The sequence below is a fragment of the Dermacentor albipictus genome, chromosome 5, assembly GCF_038994185.2.
Source record: "Dermacentor albipictus isolate Rhodes 1998 colony chromosome 5, USDA_Dalb.pri_finalv2, whole genome shotgun sequence".
Taxonomy (NCBI): domain Eukaryota; kingdom Metazoa; phylum Arthropoda; class Arachnida; order Ixodida; family Ixodidae; genus Dermacentor; species Dermacentor albipictus.
The window spans coordinates 52,218,088-52,235,593 of record NC_091825.1 but is presented as its reverse complement, the minus strand read 5'-3'; the positions used below and the strand labels follow the sequence as shown (position 1 = coordinate 52,235,593).

The 17,506-nt window shown below is 47.6% G+C and overlaps 1 protein-coding gene and 1 long non-coding RNA gene across 5 annotated transcripts in view; one reads left to right on the top strand and one right to left on the bottom strand.

Annotated features, from left to right (window-relative positions):
• Nucleotides 1-619: 619 nt before the first annotated feature.
• On the bottom strand, nucleotides 620-3,592 carry LOC135899212 (uncharacterized). Of its 2 annotated transcripts, XR_010563561.1 has the most exons (4): nucleotides 3,507-3,592; nucleotides 3,126-3,375; nucleotides 1,066-1,140; nucleotides 620-1,001 (listed from the first exon to the last, which is right to left on the bottom strand). It is a non-coding gene; the product is annotated as an uncharacterized lncRNA (long non-coding RNA). The 2 variants fall into 2 exon arrangements; XR_010563560.2 differs by having other exon boundaries at nucleotides 3,126-3,581.
• A 13,146-nt stretch (nucleotides 3,593-16,738) lies between these two features.
• The window catches only part of LOC135899213 (proteoglycan 4-like), a 42,173-nt gene continuing 41,405 nt past the window's right edge, over nucleotides 16,739-17,506 (top strand). For all 3 annotated transcript variants that reach the window (XM_065428469.1, XM_070538382.1, XM_070538381.1), the window contains exon 1: nucleotides 16,739-17,095. In XM_065428469.1, coding sequence (XP_065284541.1) covers nucleotides 16,830-17,095 — 266 coding nt within the window. In that variant the 5' untranslated portion in view covers nucleotides 16,739-16,829. The remainder of the gene's footprint in view (nucleotides 17,096-17,506) is intronic.

Sequence of the window (17,506 nt, the reverse complement as noted above, 5' to 3'; positions counted from 1 at the left end):
GCATCATGACAAATGTAGCTCGCGTCGCCTGGCGTCTGTAGTAATATCAGAGTTGGTTGTATGAACTTTATGCATAATACGCTTTGTTACGGTACCTTAACGGAATGGGTCTAGAGGACGGTGTTGGTACATTTTTTCGTACCGCCCTAATCCTATACCCCCACTACGAACACACACATACCCCCTTTTTTATGTATACATACAATTCCTTGCCATGACGGATCATAGCCTCCTTTATTTTTGAAAAATAGAGGCGGCTATGGACCGATTGACCAGTTCAAGTTGTCAACTTCTCAGTAACTGTCGTAGGAATCACTGTAATAAACATAATTCCACGATCGGATTGTTTACTTTCATTTTTTGTTGTAACACTGAGGACTACATAGAACTTTATTTTGTATATGTGAGAGAAGTATGTGGATATCACGAGCTTAAGCCAATGTGCGATACACAGACAAAGCAGCTGCTACAACATGAACTGCATTGAGGGCCACACAACACATACGTAATTAAAGGTGCAAAATATAGGGGGAAGCTTCAAAATACGCTCTGTAGCACTGCAAAGTATAACATGTATTGTATGTGTACAATAAATGTTCAAAAATACAATGCATCAATGTCCCATTTGCCTTCAAGTTTATTATGAAGTTCAGGTTTACTGAAGTTTATTATGAGCATATGTACAACAGGAATCTACTGACACAGCCGCAGTCAAGGTGGCTGTTCGAGGTGTGCTGGCTGCCTCAGTGCAAGAAAAAGAAATTGGGTAAATGTCGACACCAGTGCCACTGCTTCTTGCCTCTGACCTGCACGTGCCTCTGCGGCATCTTTGTGCACAAGTGTGCTGGCGTGGTGAGGCGTAGGAGTCATCCGAGAGAAAGAGTATTGTTTACATGGAGAAGTGGCTGTTCACATTGCCTGTCACTTTCCCTCAAATGTTTCCTTGGCGACTAGGGTGACACACCCGCAGTCAAGGTGGCTGTTCGAGGTGTGCTGGCTGCCTAAATGAAATAAAAAGAAATTAGATGAATGTCGATACCAGTGCTATTGCTTATTGTCTCTTACCTGCATTTGCCTCCACGGCCTCTTGGTTTGTGGAGTCTGTATGAGGGAGCTGCTGTGGCTAGGCGTAGGCATTGTCTAAGCAAAAAGAAAAGGCCATTTAAATGGGGAATTATGGAATTAAATGCAGTTATGTCTGCTTCTTGCACTCTTCTTGCCTAAAAGTTTTCAAACATAGTGTCCAGAACACACCAGCACTTTGACTGCTTCTGCTTTTTACCTGCAGGTGTTGTTGCGAGATCCTTAGTATGGCTGCATGCAGCATTGTAACACTTGGTGGATGCATTTGAAGTGGTAGCCAAAAATATAAAGAATCATCCTTGTCTGCACGAATGCTTTCAATTTGTAAATGCAGTGGTAACTATCACTATTGGTGCAAGGCCACCCCACATCTATGCGGCAAGTGCCATAGCTCGAAACTGAATTATTCCTTTAGTGTTTCACAAGGCATCTGATATGTCCACATTAGATGTGATGTGTTTGTTTTTATTTATCCCAGTGTGGAGAGAGCATCATTAAATGGCTGAAGTACTATAGTGCCAAACAGACGACACACGGACGAGCGCTTATGTTCGTGCCTCTTCTTGTGTCGTCTGTATGGCGCTATAGTACTTCAGTAATATGCACCAACTAGCCCAACAAAAAGTTCTGCTGGAATATCATTAAATGGTTTTTTTATTTTTGGGTGTCTTGTTTTTTGGTTTATTTCTGAATTTATCATGATGCTAAAGTGACTTATGCAATGGCAATCAGCTTTTGTTTTGCAGAAAAACAATGCATTTCCTGACCCATTGTTCGAAATCCCCTCACTCGCATAATTTTGCAGAGTATTCTACCTATATTGACTTGCTTGACCTCCACTAAAGAGTCTTGCATTTTCAAATACGACTCTTTCCTTAAAATCATTCGACACTTCTCATCATTTCTGTACCTTGGGCTTCTGATACTCTGCAGTCACCATTTTTGCTTGTTTCTGACTAGAAATATCTTATTTAATTTAGAGCTTAAATTTTACTTTTGGAACACATGGAAGGGCTTGCCATTGCATATCTGCATAAAAGGGAAACATGTTTCATTAAACATTTGCAAAATCCAATCGAAGATTGATGAATGCAGCTTGCAGTGTGATATGACTGAATGAGCCATAAAAGTAACTCATCTCACTTGGTAAATGAAAGCACATATTAGTGTGATGCACAAGATACGTTACACTAACGTGGTGGGTTCTCTTGCTTATACAGCAAAATAATCGGTTCGCAAGAAAAAAATTATTTTTGCATAACCCTTGTATACACTGACTTAAGGAAAATGAGCTGGAGCTGTCCACATGATGTACTTATTTTACCTGCGAGTATGGTCAACAAAAATGTGTCCCAGCTGCTTAGTGGTATTTGAGATTATGTCAGTATTGCATATGTGCCTGTTGTCTATAATAATTGAATTTTGAAAATGCTCGCAGGGATCTGGGGTGCGATCTTGTACGCGTTCCGAACTCGAACGGAGGCGGTCCGTTCTTTCCGTCGCGAAATTGGCAGTCCGTTCCGTTGCGTTTGTCCGGTAGCAGACAACACGGAATGATTGACAGCAGATATCACTTCGCAATTGACGTCCTGGCGTTCTTCACCTTTCAAACTGACCAACCATGTGCGGCTCGGTGGAACGGACCGCCTCCGTTCTATTTTGGAACGCGTACAAGATCGCACCCCCAGATGTGCACATCTGCAGTTTATGGATACATGTAAAAGACTCAGCATCAAGTGCAAGTGAACGGTCCAACAGGCCCGGAGTCGATCATGCAAATAGATTCGCTGCACAAATTTGTGACCAGAAAAGATATTCCACATGAAATGGCATGCAAGGAAGTGTTGAAAATATTGCACAGTTAACAAAATGCCTACGCTATTAATATGTGGGTTGATGCACTCGTTATGCAAAACGGAGGTGAGGCGTGCAGACAGGACACAAGAGTAGAGTATTTAGTAAACAACACGAGCGCCGCCCACTTCTCTACTCTTGTGTCCTGTCTGCACGCCTCACCTCTGTTTTGCATAATGAATCCTTACCAACTAGCTCAGCTTTCTGTCGTTCTAAGTCTCGATGCACTCGATTTCGTCCGCATTAGGCACTCGCCTCTTGATTACTTCGTGGCACAGAAATACTCGGCATCAGGCTGTTGATCTGCTGTGGCCTTTGTAGAAGCATGATTGTTCAAAGTGCAACAATTAAACAGATTCTTTGAGTTGCTTGTGGCTTCGCCAGTACAATTCCGGTGCGCTGGTCCGCCTGTCCAGCAATTTCCTACTGAAGGGAAACCTGCAAATAAAAACACCGCTCCGGATGCAGAAAAATGCTCTACTGTGACGCTTCTCAAACGATTGTGATGTACCACAAGAGCTGCCTACTCGCGTGATATTCTCAACAAGGAGATACATTCGTTTACTTACATGTGAAGGTATATGCCAGACCACTTCGGGGCTTCGGTGGCACATAAGGCACGAGTGTGCCATAGCGTCCGATGTCGACGCGCGATCGCATATGTCAAACCTAAACGAAACTACTACGCATCCAAAAAACAGATTCGAAACCGAAATTCGCGTCATCTTTTATTGCATGAATGCGTACATCGTGATTTTCATAAGTCACGGACTTAGCGATCGCTTTCTGTAAACTTAATATTAACGTACCGCCTTCATAAAGCCATCAGGTATGCGTTTTTAGATGACAAAGCATAAGGTGAACTGTACTTGTTCTCAGCTTTTTCAATAGTAATTGCGCTGGCCACATTGACCAGTAGCAACAGGGCGGCGCCCTAGAGGTTCCCACTTTTCCGGCCCAGCTTTTCCTCTAGAGTTGTTCTACTAACTCTATGGGTATAAGAACAAGAAAGTGGGTTAACCAAGTGGCCCGATTTTTTTTAATCATATCATAAGAAGCCAACGAACAAAGGCACCAAGGACAACACAGGGGAAATTACTAGTACTTGCTAATTGAAATAGAGAAATTATAAATTAGTGAAATTGAAAGTAGATGAAAAAACAACTTGCCGCAGGTGAGGAATGATCGATGCGAAGATGTGGGATCGTTCCCCACTTGTGGCAAGTTGTTTTTGCATTCACTTTAAATTTCATTAATGTATAATTTCTTTATTTCAATTAGTAAGTACAAGTAATTTCCCCTGTGTTATCTGCAGTGTTTTTGTTTGTTGGCTTTTTATGAAATGGGTATAAGAGACATATGTAAGGAGCTCTTATCGATTAGCAGCACATGAAAAGGTAAGAAGACGCTGCTGGGAGTAGCTTATACATGTTTTTTTTTTTATTATATTAGCACCCAGTTTGTGGCCTATTTCCCACAGTGGGCTTGTGCCATTACATAAGACATCATTGTCAACATCATCATATGGACAGTAGAGTGATAGCAGAGAACAAAATAAAGAATGAGTGCTGCATCAGAGGTAATATCAATGAGCAGAATATCAGGGTGGGTGGAAGTAGTATAGGAGATATGAGTGCACTCATGATGAATCCATATCGATATACCGTTTCCAATGGTTGTCTATGCCAAATCTCTGTGACGCACAACGTTTTAATAGTAAACAGGAAGACTAAGTGTCCTGGATAGGTAATGTGCCAATGCGAAAATAGGCACTCGTGTCTCTAGTACACCGTCGTCTGAGAAATGGTTTAGGAAGATTTGACCTAATGACGTTAGACGAAGATTGAAAACATACAAGCAGCGATTATGAACGTATAACCTGAAACTTTGGGGAAAATACTGGAGCAAGACAGGAAGCAACAGCAGCGTAATATTTAGGAATAAATGACCAGCAAATAGTAGATATTGCAAGAAGGCACGTACAGAGGAAAATGTAGAGGCCCTTCCTGAAGTGGTCTGTGATCAGAAATAGCTCGTCGATGTCATGTAGCAGGAGATAAGAGAAACAAGGCTAAAAATTATTGAAGTGAACCGATGAAAAAAAAAAATTCTTCGATGCATGAGCATGGAAATAAAAATTTATGGACAATTACAAAGATGGCCAAAAATAGATCTATAGAGAAAATGTATGGCAACGCAAAAATTTTCCCTGCTGTTTGAAGCCCTAGACGGCTGCCTGAGCCCCAACTAAAATGAAAAATAATGTTCTGGTTTTGCCCTCCTCCTAGAAGAAAAATTGCAGTGCCATTTGTCACCGCGCCTTCTATCGCCGCACGGCAAAACAAGCCAAGCGGTGACGGATGGCGCCACCGTTTCATTGCAGAGAAATCGGCTTCCTTTGGGCCGTGTCACCGCAAACGACGTTACACGTCGACTGCAAATGGCGTATGCTGCCCGAAGCAACCTCTTGGATAGGCGTTGCTTCGGGCAGCATACGTCAGCATGTCGGCCGCGAGATGGAGTGGAGTCACCGGCCCTCTTGCGGACACTGGCTGGAGCACGATAGTGTGGTTGGCGCGTCACGTCGTCTGCTAGCCGCTACTTGCTTAAATGCGCGCGTACGGCACACATATCCTTTAAAGTCAGTTTGTTCCGTGGTTGTAGCGCAGTCGTAAATGTTGGTATGCACATTTCTGATGTAGCGACTCATTGGCTTTGCGATATAGTCCTTGCGCGGCAATAAAATCGGTGACTGCACGTGTCGAGCGCGCGATGCGTCATCGACGCGCGGCCCCTCCGTTAGCCAGAATCATTCGAATTTTATGGTCGCATGATTCAAGCACATTCAAGCATCGTGAAACATCAGCGAGGGCCGTGATATCACTCAGGAGTAGGAATGGAAACCTTTAAAAGGGGCTTTGAACCAGGCTTGGTGAAAAGACGCAGTCCGCGGTTGGCATATACGCTGCTGTGAACATCTCAGCTGAATTTTCCAGTCGTGCGCAGTGCGTTGAGCTCGCAAGCTGAGCACAGTCACCTTTCTCTCGAACGCTCTCTTTTCAACAGAAGCCTCACTCTTTTCTGAACGTACCCTTTATTTCGTAACGTAGCCCAATACCGTACGCGGATATTGACCAATAGGTAGCATCAATCAAGAAGGGGGTTTGAATCAGTGCGCTTCTTCCCTACTGTTATTGTGTAGGCTCAAATAAGCGAAAATCTGCTTTAGAATTTCGACAATAATTTCGTGCTTCCGGGAGAAGCCGACAATCGTCTGCTCACGTACGCTCGGCCGCGACCGCCCGCGTAGGAATTAAACCCTGTCTTTCGGCGTTGTCGGGTATCGCTAATTTCGACTAGTTTAGAACGCCTAACTTGCCTTAAACCACGCGAAAATTAAGTTCAGACCACACGCACGCTTGCCAGCGTGCGCTCACTCCTGCAGCCACTCCTGTTAATACGCCATGGCGGACTTCGCTTCGTAATGCGATTTTTTATCAGCGACAACTTGGAAAACGATCGTTCGGTCTCACAGTTTGCCACGGGTATGCTTAAGTACATTCGCAAAGCAATAGAAAGGTGTTCGGAAACACATCAATAAGCTTTCTTTCGTGCAGTGCAACTTCATTATTCACAGGGGACTCGTGTCCTGGTACACAGATTTGTGCAGAAAGTTCGCAAACTGAACGATTTCAGCGGAAAATGCTGGCTCCAAATCATTTTTGTAGGTTTTCGCCAACTTCTCAGCCTGCTGTGCCAGAGAGGCCTCGCTCCGAACTTCTGTTAGCAATTTTAAGAATCCGTACCTTTCGCAGAGTTCAGTTAGGCAGCCTTTCGCACTTGCAAAGCAGAGCCTAGACTGTAAAGTACAACATTGTAGGTATCTACGATAAACTTTTTTCTACATTGTAGCACTATCACTTTTTCCGTCCGGGTGCTTACTCAAAACGATGCGTTTGCCCTCGTCCTGATAAGATTGATCGGTACTTAGCGTGCGTGCTCTCTCTTCAAAGGTATCAAAGAGAGGTTGTAAAGAATTAACAAAGCCTTCTAGAGAGCTCAGCAGGTCTACAGCAGTTGAAATGTCTAGGCCTGGTTTCTGAAGTGCGACGCTCGTTTTGTCAAAGCGCTCCAAGATTTCACTCCAGAAAATCGCCATGAATGCAGTCTCTAGTTTTGTCATTTTCTTGAAGAGAGAGTGCGCTTCGTTCCTAGTGTCACCGTTTTCTTCCTCGTTCATTGATTAGCTTCAAGGCAACACAATTAGACTGCATTGAATTTTTTAAGAATGGCCTTACATGATTCAGCCTGTCTGGACCACCTGGTCTCAGAGAGACTTTTCAAAACAAGCTGGCCAGTTCCGCCCATGCTGTCCAGAAGATACCTCCATCGCTTAGGTGAGGCAGCAAATAACACATAACCTCTGAATTACAGTGAAAAATTGGCTGCCTCAAGGCAACTGTCAACGCTACACATGCCAACTAAGTTCAGTGAATGACCAACACACGGGACGTAGACTGCCAATTCGTTCAGGTGTTTGATTTGAGCATGCAGTCCTTTGTATTTTCCTGACATATCACTCGCATTATCATAAGCTTGGCCCCTACAATCATCAAGTGAGATGCCATTGGTCGTCAAGAGGGACATCACGGTATCGAAAAGATACAAGCCGGTATTCGATTCAATTGGAACAAATCCAAGAAAGCGTTTGTACACTTTCCCAATTAAATAGTATCGTAAAACAACTGACAGCTGATCAACGTAAGGTCTGGAGTCGAATCAACAATTAAAGAGAAGTATTTTGCGCGTTTCACTTCGTCAACGAGGCGTTAATTTCTTGACAGCATTTACCATATGCTCGATAAATTCATCACAAATGGTTTTTGACAGATACGATTGGTGACTTTTTCTTTTGTTCCCGTAGCGTTTGATGTGCTCCTCTAGATAGGGATCAAGCTTGGCAATGGCCTCAAGCACTCCCACATAATTGCCATTTCTTGGTGAACCAAAAATCTCCTCACTGCCCCTAAACGCTAGGTTGCGCTCAGCTAGAAGCTTAACTACAACGACTACGCGCTTCAACACCTCTGTCCAGTAAGCGGTCTCAGTCACAAGATGCTTAACCAGCTCCTTGTCAATTGTGCTGCTCGAGTTAGAGCGGGCGAGTCATGCTGCCACGTAGTTCCTGTGCTCGACGCTATTTTCATGTGCGCAAACATTTCCTTCTGCTCTTTTCTAATCAGAAAAGCCGTGCGTGGTGAAAGCACTGGGATTGCTTGAAATCGAAAATAGTTTGCACATGGAACAGTAAACGGAATCTTTGCACTCCGAGTACATTAACCGGTGTCGCTCGTATGCCTCCCCATTTACAGCCTTTGGCACGAAAAATATGAGGTGACATATAGCGTTTCTGAGTTTTGTATTGCCTTTCGGAAGACGGAAAACGTTCTTCCCGATTTTGAAAATACAATGGTCATTTCTCAAAGCATACACTCCAAAAGCTGTCAGTAATAACGTCCGGTCACTTAGCCATTAGAAAGAATCGAGAACTTCGGAGAATCTCGCAACGAACGAGAAGCCGTCTCATTCGTCCTCTCGAGGCACACTTTGTGGGTGGGAATATGATTATTTGAAGCCAAACTAACAGGAAGCAAGTGAGTCCGTTCTTGGAGCGTTGTTTCCTGGCGCTCGTCAGTAGAAGGAGACTCATTGGGGAGGTTTGGCACCAGTTGATGAGCAGTAGTAGAAATCGGGCGTGGCGGACCGGACACCTGGAGCTCTGTGGCAGGGGCCCGGCCGAGTAGCATAGACGTTGCTGACTCAGGAACAGGACAGGGCTCGGTTATCGTCGGTTGCTCAGAAATATGGACGACCGAGGTTGGCACCGTTTTCACAGGATACAGGCAACCAAGATGAGTCAAACCTTGCTTCTTGTCAGGAAACCGTGGTGATTGAGTTGGCAAGTCCTCCACAGAAGCACAGTCGGTACTACTGGGAGTTTGACACGGACTCTGGGTACAGCGATCATACTTGTCCACGGAAGCTGCATTCAGTAGGTACTTTGTCATCGTTCGTAGCTTCTTTTCACGCTCTTCTCTTTCTAACTTCGCCTTTCCTTTAGAAGCTCCACTTTGATGCTTCCGACCGAGCATTTTCGCATGAATGGATGCTAATTGTTCACCGCGCACTTCGTCAGTCCGACACGACCGCAGGTATCCAACGGCGGCCGTCCCGATGACTGGCGCACGCTGCCTGCATGGCCCGTGGCTGGCCGAGTGTGGTGTGTCCCCCGGAAGCTCCTCAGCGTGCGGGCTTATGCGAGCTTAAACCGGCAGCTCGGGGATGAATCGCAGCCCGCGATCAACTTCTTTTTATAGACGCGCGCCGCGTCTGTCTGTTACTAGCGCCAAAGCAGGCGTTCACATACGCATAGAGTTCCTATGTACAAAGTCCCTCCTGCGTACAAACTCACTCCTTCTCCCGTTCCGGTCTCGCCTTCCTATTGGCTAGGAGTAATCGTCTGTTCTGGGAGCTAGGTTCTCAATTTTTCTTTCGCCCCATCGACGCCGAACGCGAGAACGAAGGGGAGAGGGCGACTCCTAGCGCGGGCGAAGTTACGCGCCCTCCCTCGCCTCTGAGTCATATTTTTCTACTTATTTCTGGAAAGTTCTGCGGCCAGTCTGACCTACTTTTTCCGTCGAGCGCGCGCGAGGGTGCGGAGCCACTAGGCAGGAATGGGCCCTGGAGACAGGCCTCTGTGTCCAGCTCTCCAACATCCCCCTTCACTCTTCCACAACTCTAGCCCGAACAGTGAACATTCCATGCCCCACGGCACGCGGACAAAATCACGTGTGACGTCTTTCCTTTCCTGGCTAGACTCTACCATCAGACTCATCATCATCTGCTATCGGACTCATCCTCCCCCCCCCCCAAATTACCATCACGGTAAAGAAAAATCGAATGGGAGGCTAGGGTACTGCAGCACATCCTTTCCATGAGGACGGCGGCGGAACTATTTGAGAGGTGGAGGGTGGCGCGGTGGTGACGAGGGGCAAGGAAGATTTAGGTCCTCATCCTGCTTCACATGTTTTAGGTGTTTCCCCCTTGCCCCTCCTCTCCAGGCAGCACTTGACAGAGGGACTGACAGGAAACTACGAAAACTCTTCCAAGCAAACGCGCCTCGCTTCGTAAGAAAGATGGCCCCGCCGGTGTGGCGGGGGATTCCTGTTTTTGCAGCTCGACAAGCTCTCCCCAAATCATCAGGTTAAACGCATGCTGTTACATTAGGCGGGGGACTCCGTCTGCTCGTTCTGGTTTTCTCGCTTCAAACATGTCGCTCGAAGTTCCGTTGCCCATGGTTCCATATAATAAGCAGGTTAGAATAAATGGGCCCTCTTCTGCTACTGTCCGAGGTGAGGCCCTGGGCTGCAGCCCCCTTAACACCACCCCCCTCCCCCACGTAATCCAGCACTGCGTGCCTCGTAACCACATCGTGGTTTTGGCACGTAAAACCCTATAATTTTGATTTTTCTTTGGTTTTGCGGTGGAAGTTTTGCGCTGGTTAACATTTCTTGGGTTAGATGGTGTATACATACATAAATACCCGAGACTGCATGGACGTGGGAACTGTCGTTGTCGCCGTATCACAATTTGCAGTGCAACGCGCGCGTAATGGTTGTGGATTCGGCTCTCACTGTCAGCAAATTGAGTTTTACTCCATTTCCCATTAGCTTCTCATTTTCGCACTTCAATTAGAGACTGCAAATAATTTATCCTATGCTTTCCGTTTCTTCATTATATGTTATTTTCATATGGTTCTAACAAATACGTGCGAGCGTTCTTATTAAATCGGGCCCTTCGGATCCCCTTCTTTTCGTCCAATACTTGACATTCGGCTATATTGTGCTTATGGCCTACCAACCTATGATACCACTTATGGCCTACCTGAAGTAGAATCAGAGTAACTTGCTACTGTAACTTCGCTGTGAAGGAATACAGACGTTTTTATAGCCTGCGCCAAAATAGGAGAAAGTTTATTTGTTGGACAGCAGCACCAGCAGAATAGGGTGAACGGAAGCCGCATACAAACAAAAAGCACCATGAATGTACCGGAACAGAATTAACGTTTTGCGCTCCTTTCACGCATAGTAGGAACGTTCCGTGCGTTTTGCTCCAAAACGTGGCATTGGATGACAATATATTGGCGGCAAGCTCCACCACTGGAAAAGCTGGCGCTGCCATCGGCGTGGCGTGGTATGAGGAATCACGTGGACACAGTGGCCGCGTCGGCTGCTCCGGAAGAGCCGAGGCAAACTGGAAACGAAAGTTTAAAGTCCCACCTACGCTGTGGCTCCGATTGAGTGGAGATGTTGTTGTCCGGCTGCCAAAGCCAATGTCAACGAGACATTTGCATGAAGAGATCGGATTTCCGTGCTATCGCCAGCGTCTATAGCACACAGATAGCCACTAAGCAGCCAAAAGGGTTCAACCTCGGTAGCTCAAGCTCTTCCCTTGTTCCGTCGATGAGACTGCAGAGTAAGGGTGCGAAGATGGCATACATATCCATGATCAGGCTGCCCTTTTTTGCTATAGTTCATGAGTGCCGCACTTTTATTCTTGTTGTCAGATTTCAAAGAGCGTCGTCAGCAGGCACTCTCCGATTTTACTTCGCGCAGACAATACAGGACCCGCGTATTGTAATATGCGAATTCGTGCTACATTGTTTTTATCACGCGACGCGCCGTGAGTCAGATCGCAATGATAATGGCAGCGTGGCGGCGTGCATGCCAGTCATGTCCAAGCCGACCAAGGACAAAGGGGAAAAAAAAGGAAAATTAATATTGTAACGCCTTCGTTGAGTACCCAGAAACTCCACCACAAAACTGTTACGGACGAGGCGTGTTTATTTACAAGTGATGGATGAAATGGATGAGTCCAGGAAAAGCAGTCCAGCATTGGTTTCATTCTGCGCTCCCCACCAAAAAGATCCATTGTCCTCTTCCTCTCCCCTCAACGAAGGTGTTACAATATGTTACGTTAGCAAAGGTTCCTTATAAGAGTCAGTTCAGGGTTCTGCGCTCGCTGCTTTGAAAGTGCGCGCAGTGCATGCCTGGTGCGTGCATCGTGCAATCTCCTGGTAGCAGACGACATGGCGCTGGGTTCTGGCAACCCAGTTACGCTTGCGACACCACCTGTCGGTTTATAATGAATATAATTATATAATTAATTACTTCAAACATTGCGTTAACGCCCGGCACCGCACGATTATACATTAAAACTTGCAAGACAATATTTAATGATGCTTCATATTTAATAAGCAAGCAGGACTAGCGCGCAATATGATGACGAGAAGTTCAGAGAGGGCGTCACCATAGAGAAAGAAATTTCAACAAGAGCGGACACTCCCATAGAGCCCAGCGGCCGAATTGACTGTAGCACACCAAGCGGATGTTGTTGACTCCTTCCGGTTTCGGTTTTGGGCGCGCGCGTTTTGAACACCAGTTGGTACACGCCGCGCCGGCTCCGCTGCTCGGCGCTGCATTCATTTTTTTTTTCGCTTCTGCTGAGCCTCGCGTGGCCTTGGCGTGGAATCGTTTCATTATTAAGTAGAAATTATTGCGATTGACCTTTACAAGACTGCGCCGAATCTGTCAGGTGCAATTTCATAAAGAAAACGAAAAACGTCTTCTGAAATGATGAAATGCTTATTTTGCACTATATAAATGCTCGTTCCGGGCTTCTTCTGCATTCATCCAAAGTTGTGGCACCAGGTAAGCAGCAGTCGTTGCCGTACCATGCTCCACCGGATGCCATCAGCTGAAAGAAAGTAAATTACAAGCATGTATCGTTTCGGTATATTGACCTAACAGGAGTATTGCGTGTAGAGGCGAAACGTGCATAAGTGGTGAATGAGCGGCATTACAAATAAATTCACTTTTACGTACATTTCGCAGCAAAGAATCCTCCCAAACAATGCCATAAAATCTGAACATACGATCTTCAAGCACCCCTCCTTTCCCGGGCATTATTTCCTGCACTTTAAGTGCACAAATACACGGGTGACTGCGCGTTTCCAAAACAACTTGGCCTCAGTAGACACTATGGTATGCCAAGTACACAAAGGTGGCTACAACACAGGCTCAGCCAGACCATGTTACACGCTCGCAGAATACCTTCTATTCGCACTCAAGTCAGACTCGTGGGTGCAAAGCCTGTTTTCAGTCGCTCAAAATACATAAATGTCATGTTCTTGAGCTCCTCCGTGTTATCTTTTACGCGTCCTGCCGGCGCATGCAACACTTCCGTGTTATCACTCTCGGCAATCGCTCGTCGCGTTTTCGGGAAGCGTGAGTACTGAAAGAAGGTATATGTTGTTGCAGGGCTATAAAATGCGTCACAAGCTTGTCCCACTAAAATTCAGTACACGCAAAACTAACTCACTATGGCCGGCCTGCTTTCTTGCTAACAGCTTCACAACACCAGGCGCGGCGAGCAAGCCTCAAGATATCCCAAAAAGTTACCAAATAAATTACAATACTTTTTTCGGGTCAGGGAATGCGTCACGAACTTCTACCAGTAAGATTCAGTACACGCGAAACTAACTGCGGCACACAGCCGAGCTGCTTTTCGCTAACTGCGTCAATAAGCCGGACGCGGCAACCGTGCTTCTAAACTACCCCAAATATAACAACGTAGTTACAATAGTGTTGGGGGCCACAGAATGCGCGAAAACGTGTCTGTCTTAGGCGCTACGACGTAGTACACGCACGTACACGCGCAAATGCGTCACACGGCTGAGCCGGTTTTCGCTTACTGCGTCAATAAACCGGGCACGGCAAGCGTGTCCAAAAACTACCGAAATAAGTTACAGTAATGTTGGGGCTCATAGAAATCGTCGCAAACATCTCCCAGGACGAGGCAGTAACTCAAATTAACTGCGCCAGGACGGCGCCACTCGAACTAAGCCTAAATGTGATTAAAAGTGCGCCGCACACTGTCAAACACAATGGGCGCGTTAAGTTAGCGCGCTCCGAACTGCAAAGGAGCACGCTCGAGTGCGCTCGAGTGCGACGCCTTCGGAGCTTAACTTAACGGCCATTTTCGCCGACTGGGCTTCTTCGATTTTACACTTCTGGCTACCCGCGGGCTGCCAGAGCCAGCCAGAGCGTCTTCGTTTTTCTCGGGTTGCTCCGCCCACCGCGCTACGCACTTCCGCCGGGCGTTCGTTTTGCTCGCGCTGGACGGTTCTGGCTACCCGCGGGCTGCCAGAACCTGCCAGGACGATTTTGGTCTGGCTGCTCTCTGGAAGTTCTCTGGCTAGCAGACGACTAAAAGAGGCGATGTGCGCTCGCCGCCATCTTTACGGGGACTTCACGGATTTCAACGCGGGCGCTTGAGGACTTAAATTTATCTCGCTCAGCCAACTGTATACGGTCATCTCCGGATTTCCTTACTTCTAGCGTTATCTTTTTAGGTGCTAACGCTCCGTTCCGCATCGCGAAGCGGTGTGATGCGAGCCGTGGTGAACCGCTTGAAGCTTTTGTGTGTGTGTGTCCCCCGATTGCTTCTTCGCGGCGGTGAACAGCGCGCCGCGCTCTCATGCGTGCATGTTATCTGCATCGTGTTCCACGCAAGTTGTAGACGCTCATTCACACATTGCGGTACATCTTAGTTTCGTCTTTCTCTGGTGGCGTTCCTTTTCACATATTTCGTGTATGTATATCTCTCCTATCTCTGCAGTTAGCGAAGGCTTTGCAGTTAGCCCGTGTTCGCTCCGTCTCTCCGTCGTATGCTTAGGTGGCAGCTCGAAACCGATATGTGTTCGAACTGCAGGCCGTTGATCTAAGAATACACTGATTGCACTCGGTACATTTAGACACACATACATTGCATGGCTTATTGCTCTAATGATTGCGACCAATGTTGTTTTTCGTGTAAAACGTTTCGCTGGTCACAGGCGACGTGCATTTTCACGCGCCAGCCGCGTCCAGCCCCTTAAATGAGAAGCACCATCAGCCACAACAAACTTTCTGAAATCGAAGCCCAAGCAGGTCGGCGCGAAATTTTATGCGTATGAGACGTACCCGATAACCTGCTTTCTCATGTCTTGTGATGATACAGCGCCAACTCATCAATGTCGCCGGTGGGCGACGTGATCGCTGCGAAAAGGGATCTTCCAGCTATCGCTTTCGAGTATACAATCACGATTTCGCGTCTTGTCATCTGCCGCGTCGGAGGCCACCTGTTGCGCTGCGCAAGGCGAGCTTGGCCCAGTACGCGTCCTGCGACGAGTCGCGCGAAATCGCGCGAAAGCGATCGTATTCCTGAATGCAACTATACATTTTCAAGGTGGCAACGCATAAATGGGCCGACTACGCCGAGCGCGCGTCGGCCTCGACGGGCGCTGCCATGCTGGTAGCATGTTTACATTTGGCCAGCTGTACCGGCGTTCGATTTTGCAAACTTCGGGCAGGTTCGGGTTGTCTTGGGATCCCAGCCCACGTGACTTCCTGTCAGAACCGGAACTAGCTGGCTGCCGTCTGGCTACCAGCGGGCTGCCAGAACTGCGAAAATCGAAGAGGCCCACTGTTTTCTGGCGAATGTTATGTTGCTTCCGCATCCGCTATTGCACTTCGCGCGCTTTTCGAATATGGCCCCGCCGACCGTACTTCTGCAGTCCTTGTTAGACGATGAAGAGGTAGAAGAACTTGACGCGCGGCGACGGAGGCAGCAGCAGCGACTTACGATGCGATGCAAGCTCAAAGCACGCCTACACGTTGCCGATCTCGCCTGACAGCAGCTTCAGACGCCCGGCAGCGCGGCGGCGAGAGGAACGAGTGGGCAAGGAGAACGGACTTGCATTGGTGGAAAGAGTAGGAAACACGTCATTTTTCCGGAAGCCGTAGCAGGCGCGCGCTCCCGCGCACCGTTTCCAGGATGGTGCGCGTAGAGCGCGCTCCGCAATCACGCACCGGAAGTCGCTTTTTAGCCGTTAAGCTTAAAAGAGCGCGCTCTGCTGGCTAGAGCGCGCTCGAGCGCCTTAACTTAACGCGCCCAATTTCTCACCTTGCTGTAGTCCAGTGCCGTGTCGAAATGCAGACGACACGCAAGAGAAGCATACAGAAGGCCGGGAGCCCAATAAAATGGGCTATATCCAAAACAGACGGGTCGCCGAGCACGCAAGCTTCGCACGTACAACCGCCCTCGCTCACTCCTGCGGCTTGTCTGGCGCATGACGTATGCACGCGCGTCTGGCGTGCCGCTAGCTTGTTGCTAGGCAACGCAACCAAAAGTTGCAAAGTATAAGTTCATTTACACTCAAAACGTTTTCACTTTTAGTGGGAAGGAATAAAAAAAATAAAACGTTGTCTGAAAGTTTGTTTCACATTCTTTTTTTCTGATGCTCGCGTCAACTAACGGATGTTGTTGAAACTAGGCGTGACGTGTTTCCTGTTGCCAGTTTTTGAAGAGTGTGGCCCTCTTGTTGAATTTCTTTCTCTATGGCGTCACCCTCTCGTTTATTGGCCGCGTCCTGCCCTTCTTCCACCTTCGGCTTGAGAGCATGGAATAAGGCGTCATGGACGCAAGCTGTAAAATAAATCGTTCGCTTTCCGAACCGTTATAAGAATCCCTTCCTGCATCTTCTACGGAATACTAAATAATAAAGGCGAAATAAACGTCATTCCTCCTGCTACTTTTCTGAAGAATAGAGGGACCAAGTGACGCCCTCTTGTTTCCGCTGTCCCGGTGGGCAATGTCACGAGCAGTTATGACCTGTGTTATTACGATCGAGGAGCGCCCGTGAAAAGGCCACAGGAGGAGAGAAAGAAGAGGAAGCGTGAAAGCGGAATAGGCATCACAGGCTACAACAACGACAACAACAACAATAGGCCATGTCCAAAAAGGCATCGTCGGAAAACCGACGGAACTCCGACGCGACGGTAGCTGCGGCTTCCACTGCCGCGGCAACGCTGCCACCGGAGGCACCGGTACCCGGCGCGACGCACCGGTCACGCTCCAGCCGCGGCCATCAGGCGGCCCCTGAGTGGGGTGCAATACCTCGTCGCCGCTCTGTGCCGGTGGTGGTGCCAACTGACGCCACGGCGCCTAGACGAGGACGTAGAGGCTCCTGCACGATGATATCCTCGTCTGCCACTGGGTAAGCCTCCTTGCGGTTGGCGCGATACGTTAGGCGTGCACTAGTACCAAAGTCACTGAAGCGTAAAGCATGCGCAAACACACACACACACACACACACGCACACACACACACACACACACACACACACACACACACACACACACACACACACACACACACACACACACACACACACAAACACAAACACAAACACAAACACACACACACACAAACACACACACACACACACACACACAGTTGAACGCACCCGTGCGTCCATCGTGGACGTCCACTGTATCTGAAGATACATTGGACACAAGTCAAGGCAACCCTGTACCGTCGACGTCGGGTGAACGGCGGGGCTCCTTGGATCGCAAAAAAGAGGAGAGGCCTCGAATCAGGGGTCCTGAAAACATAACCGAGATCTTCT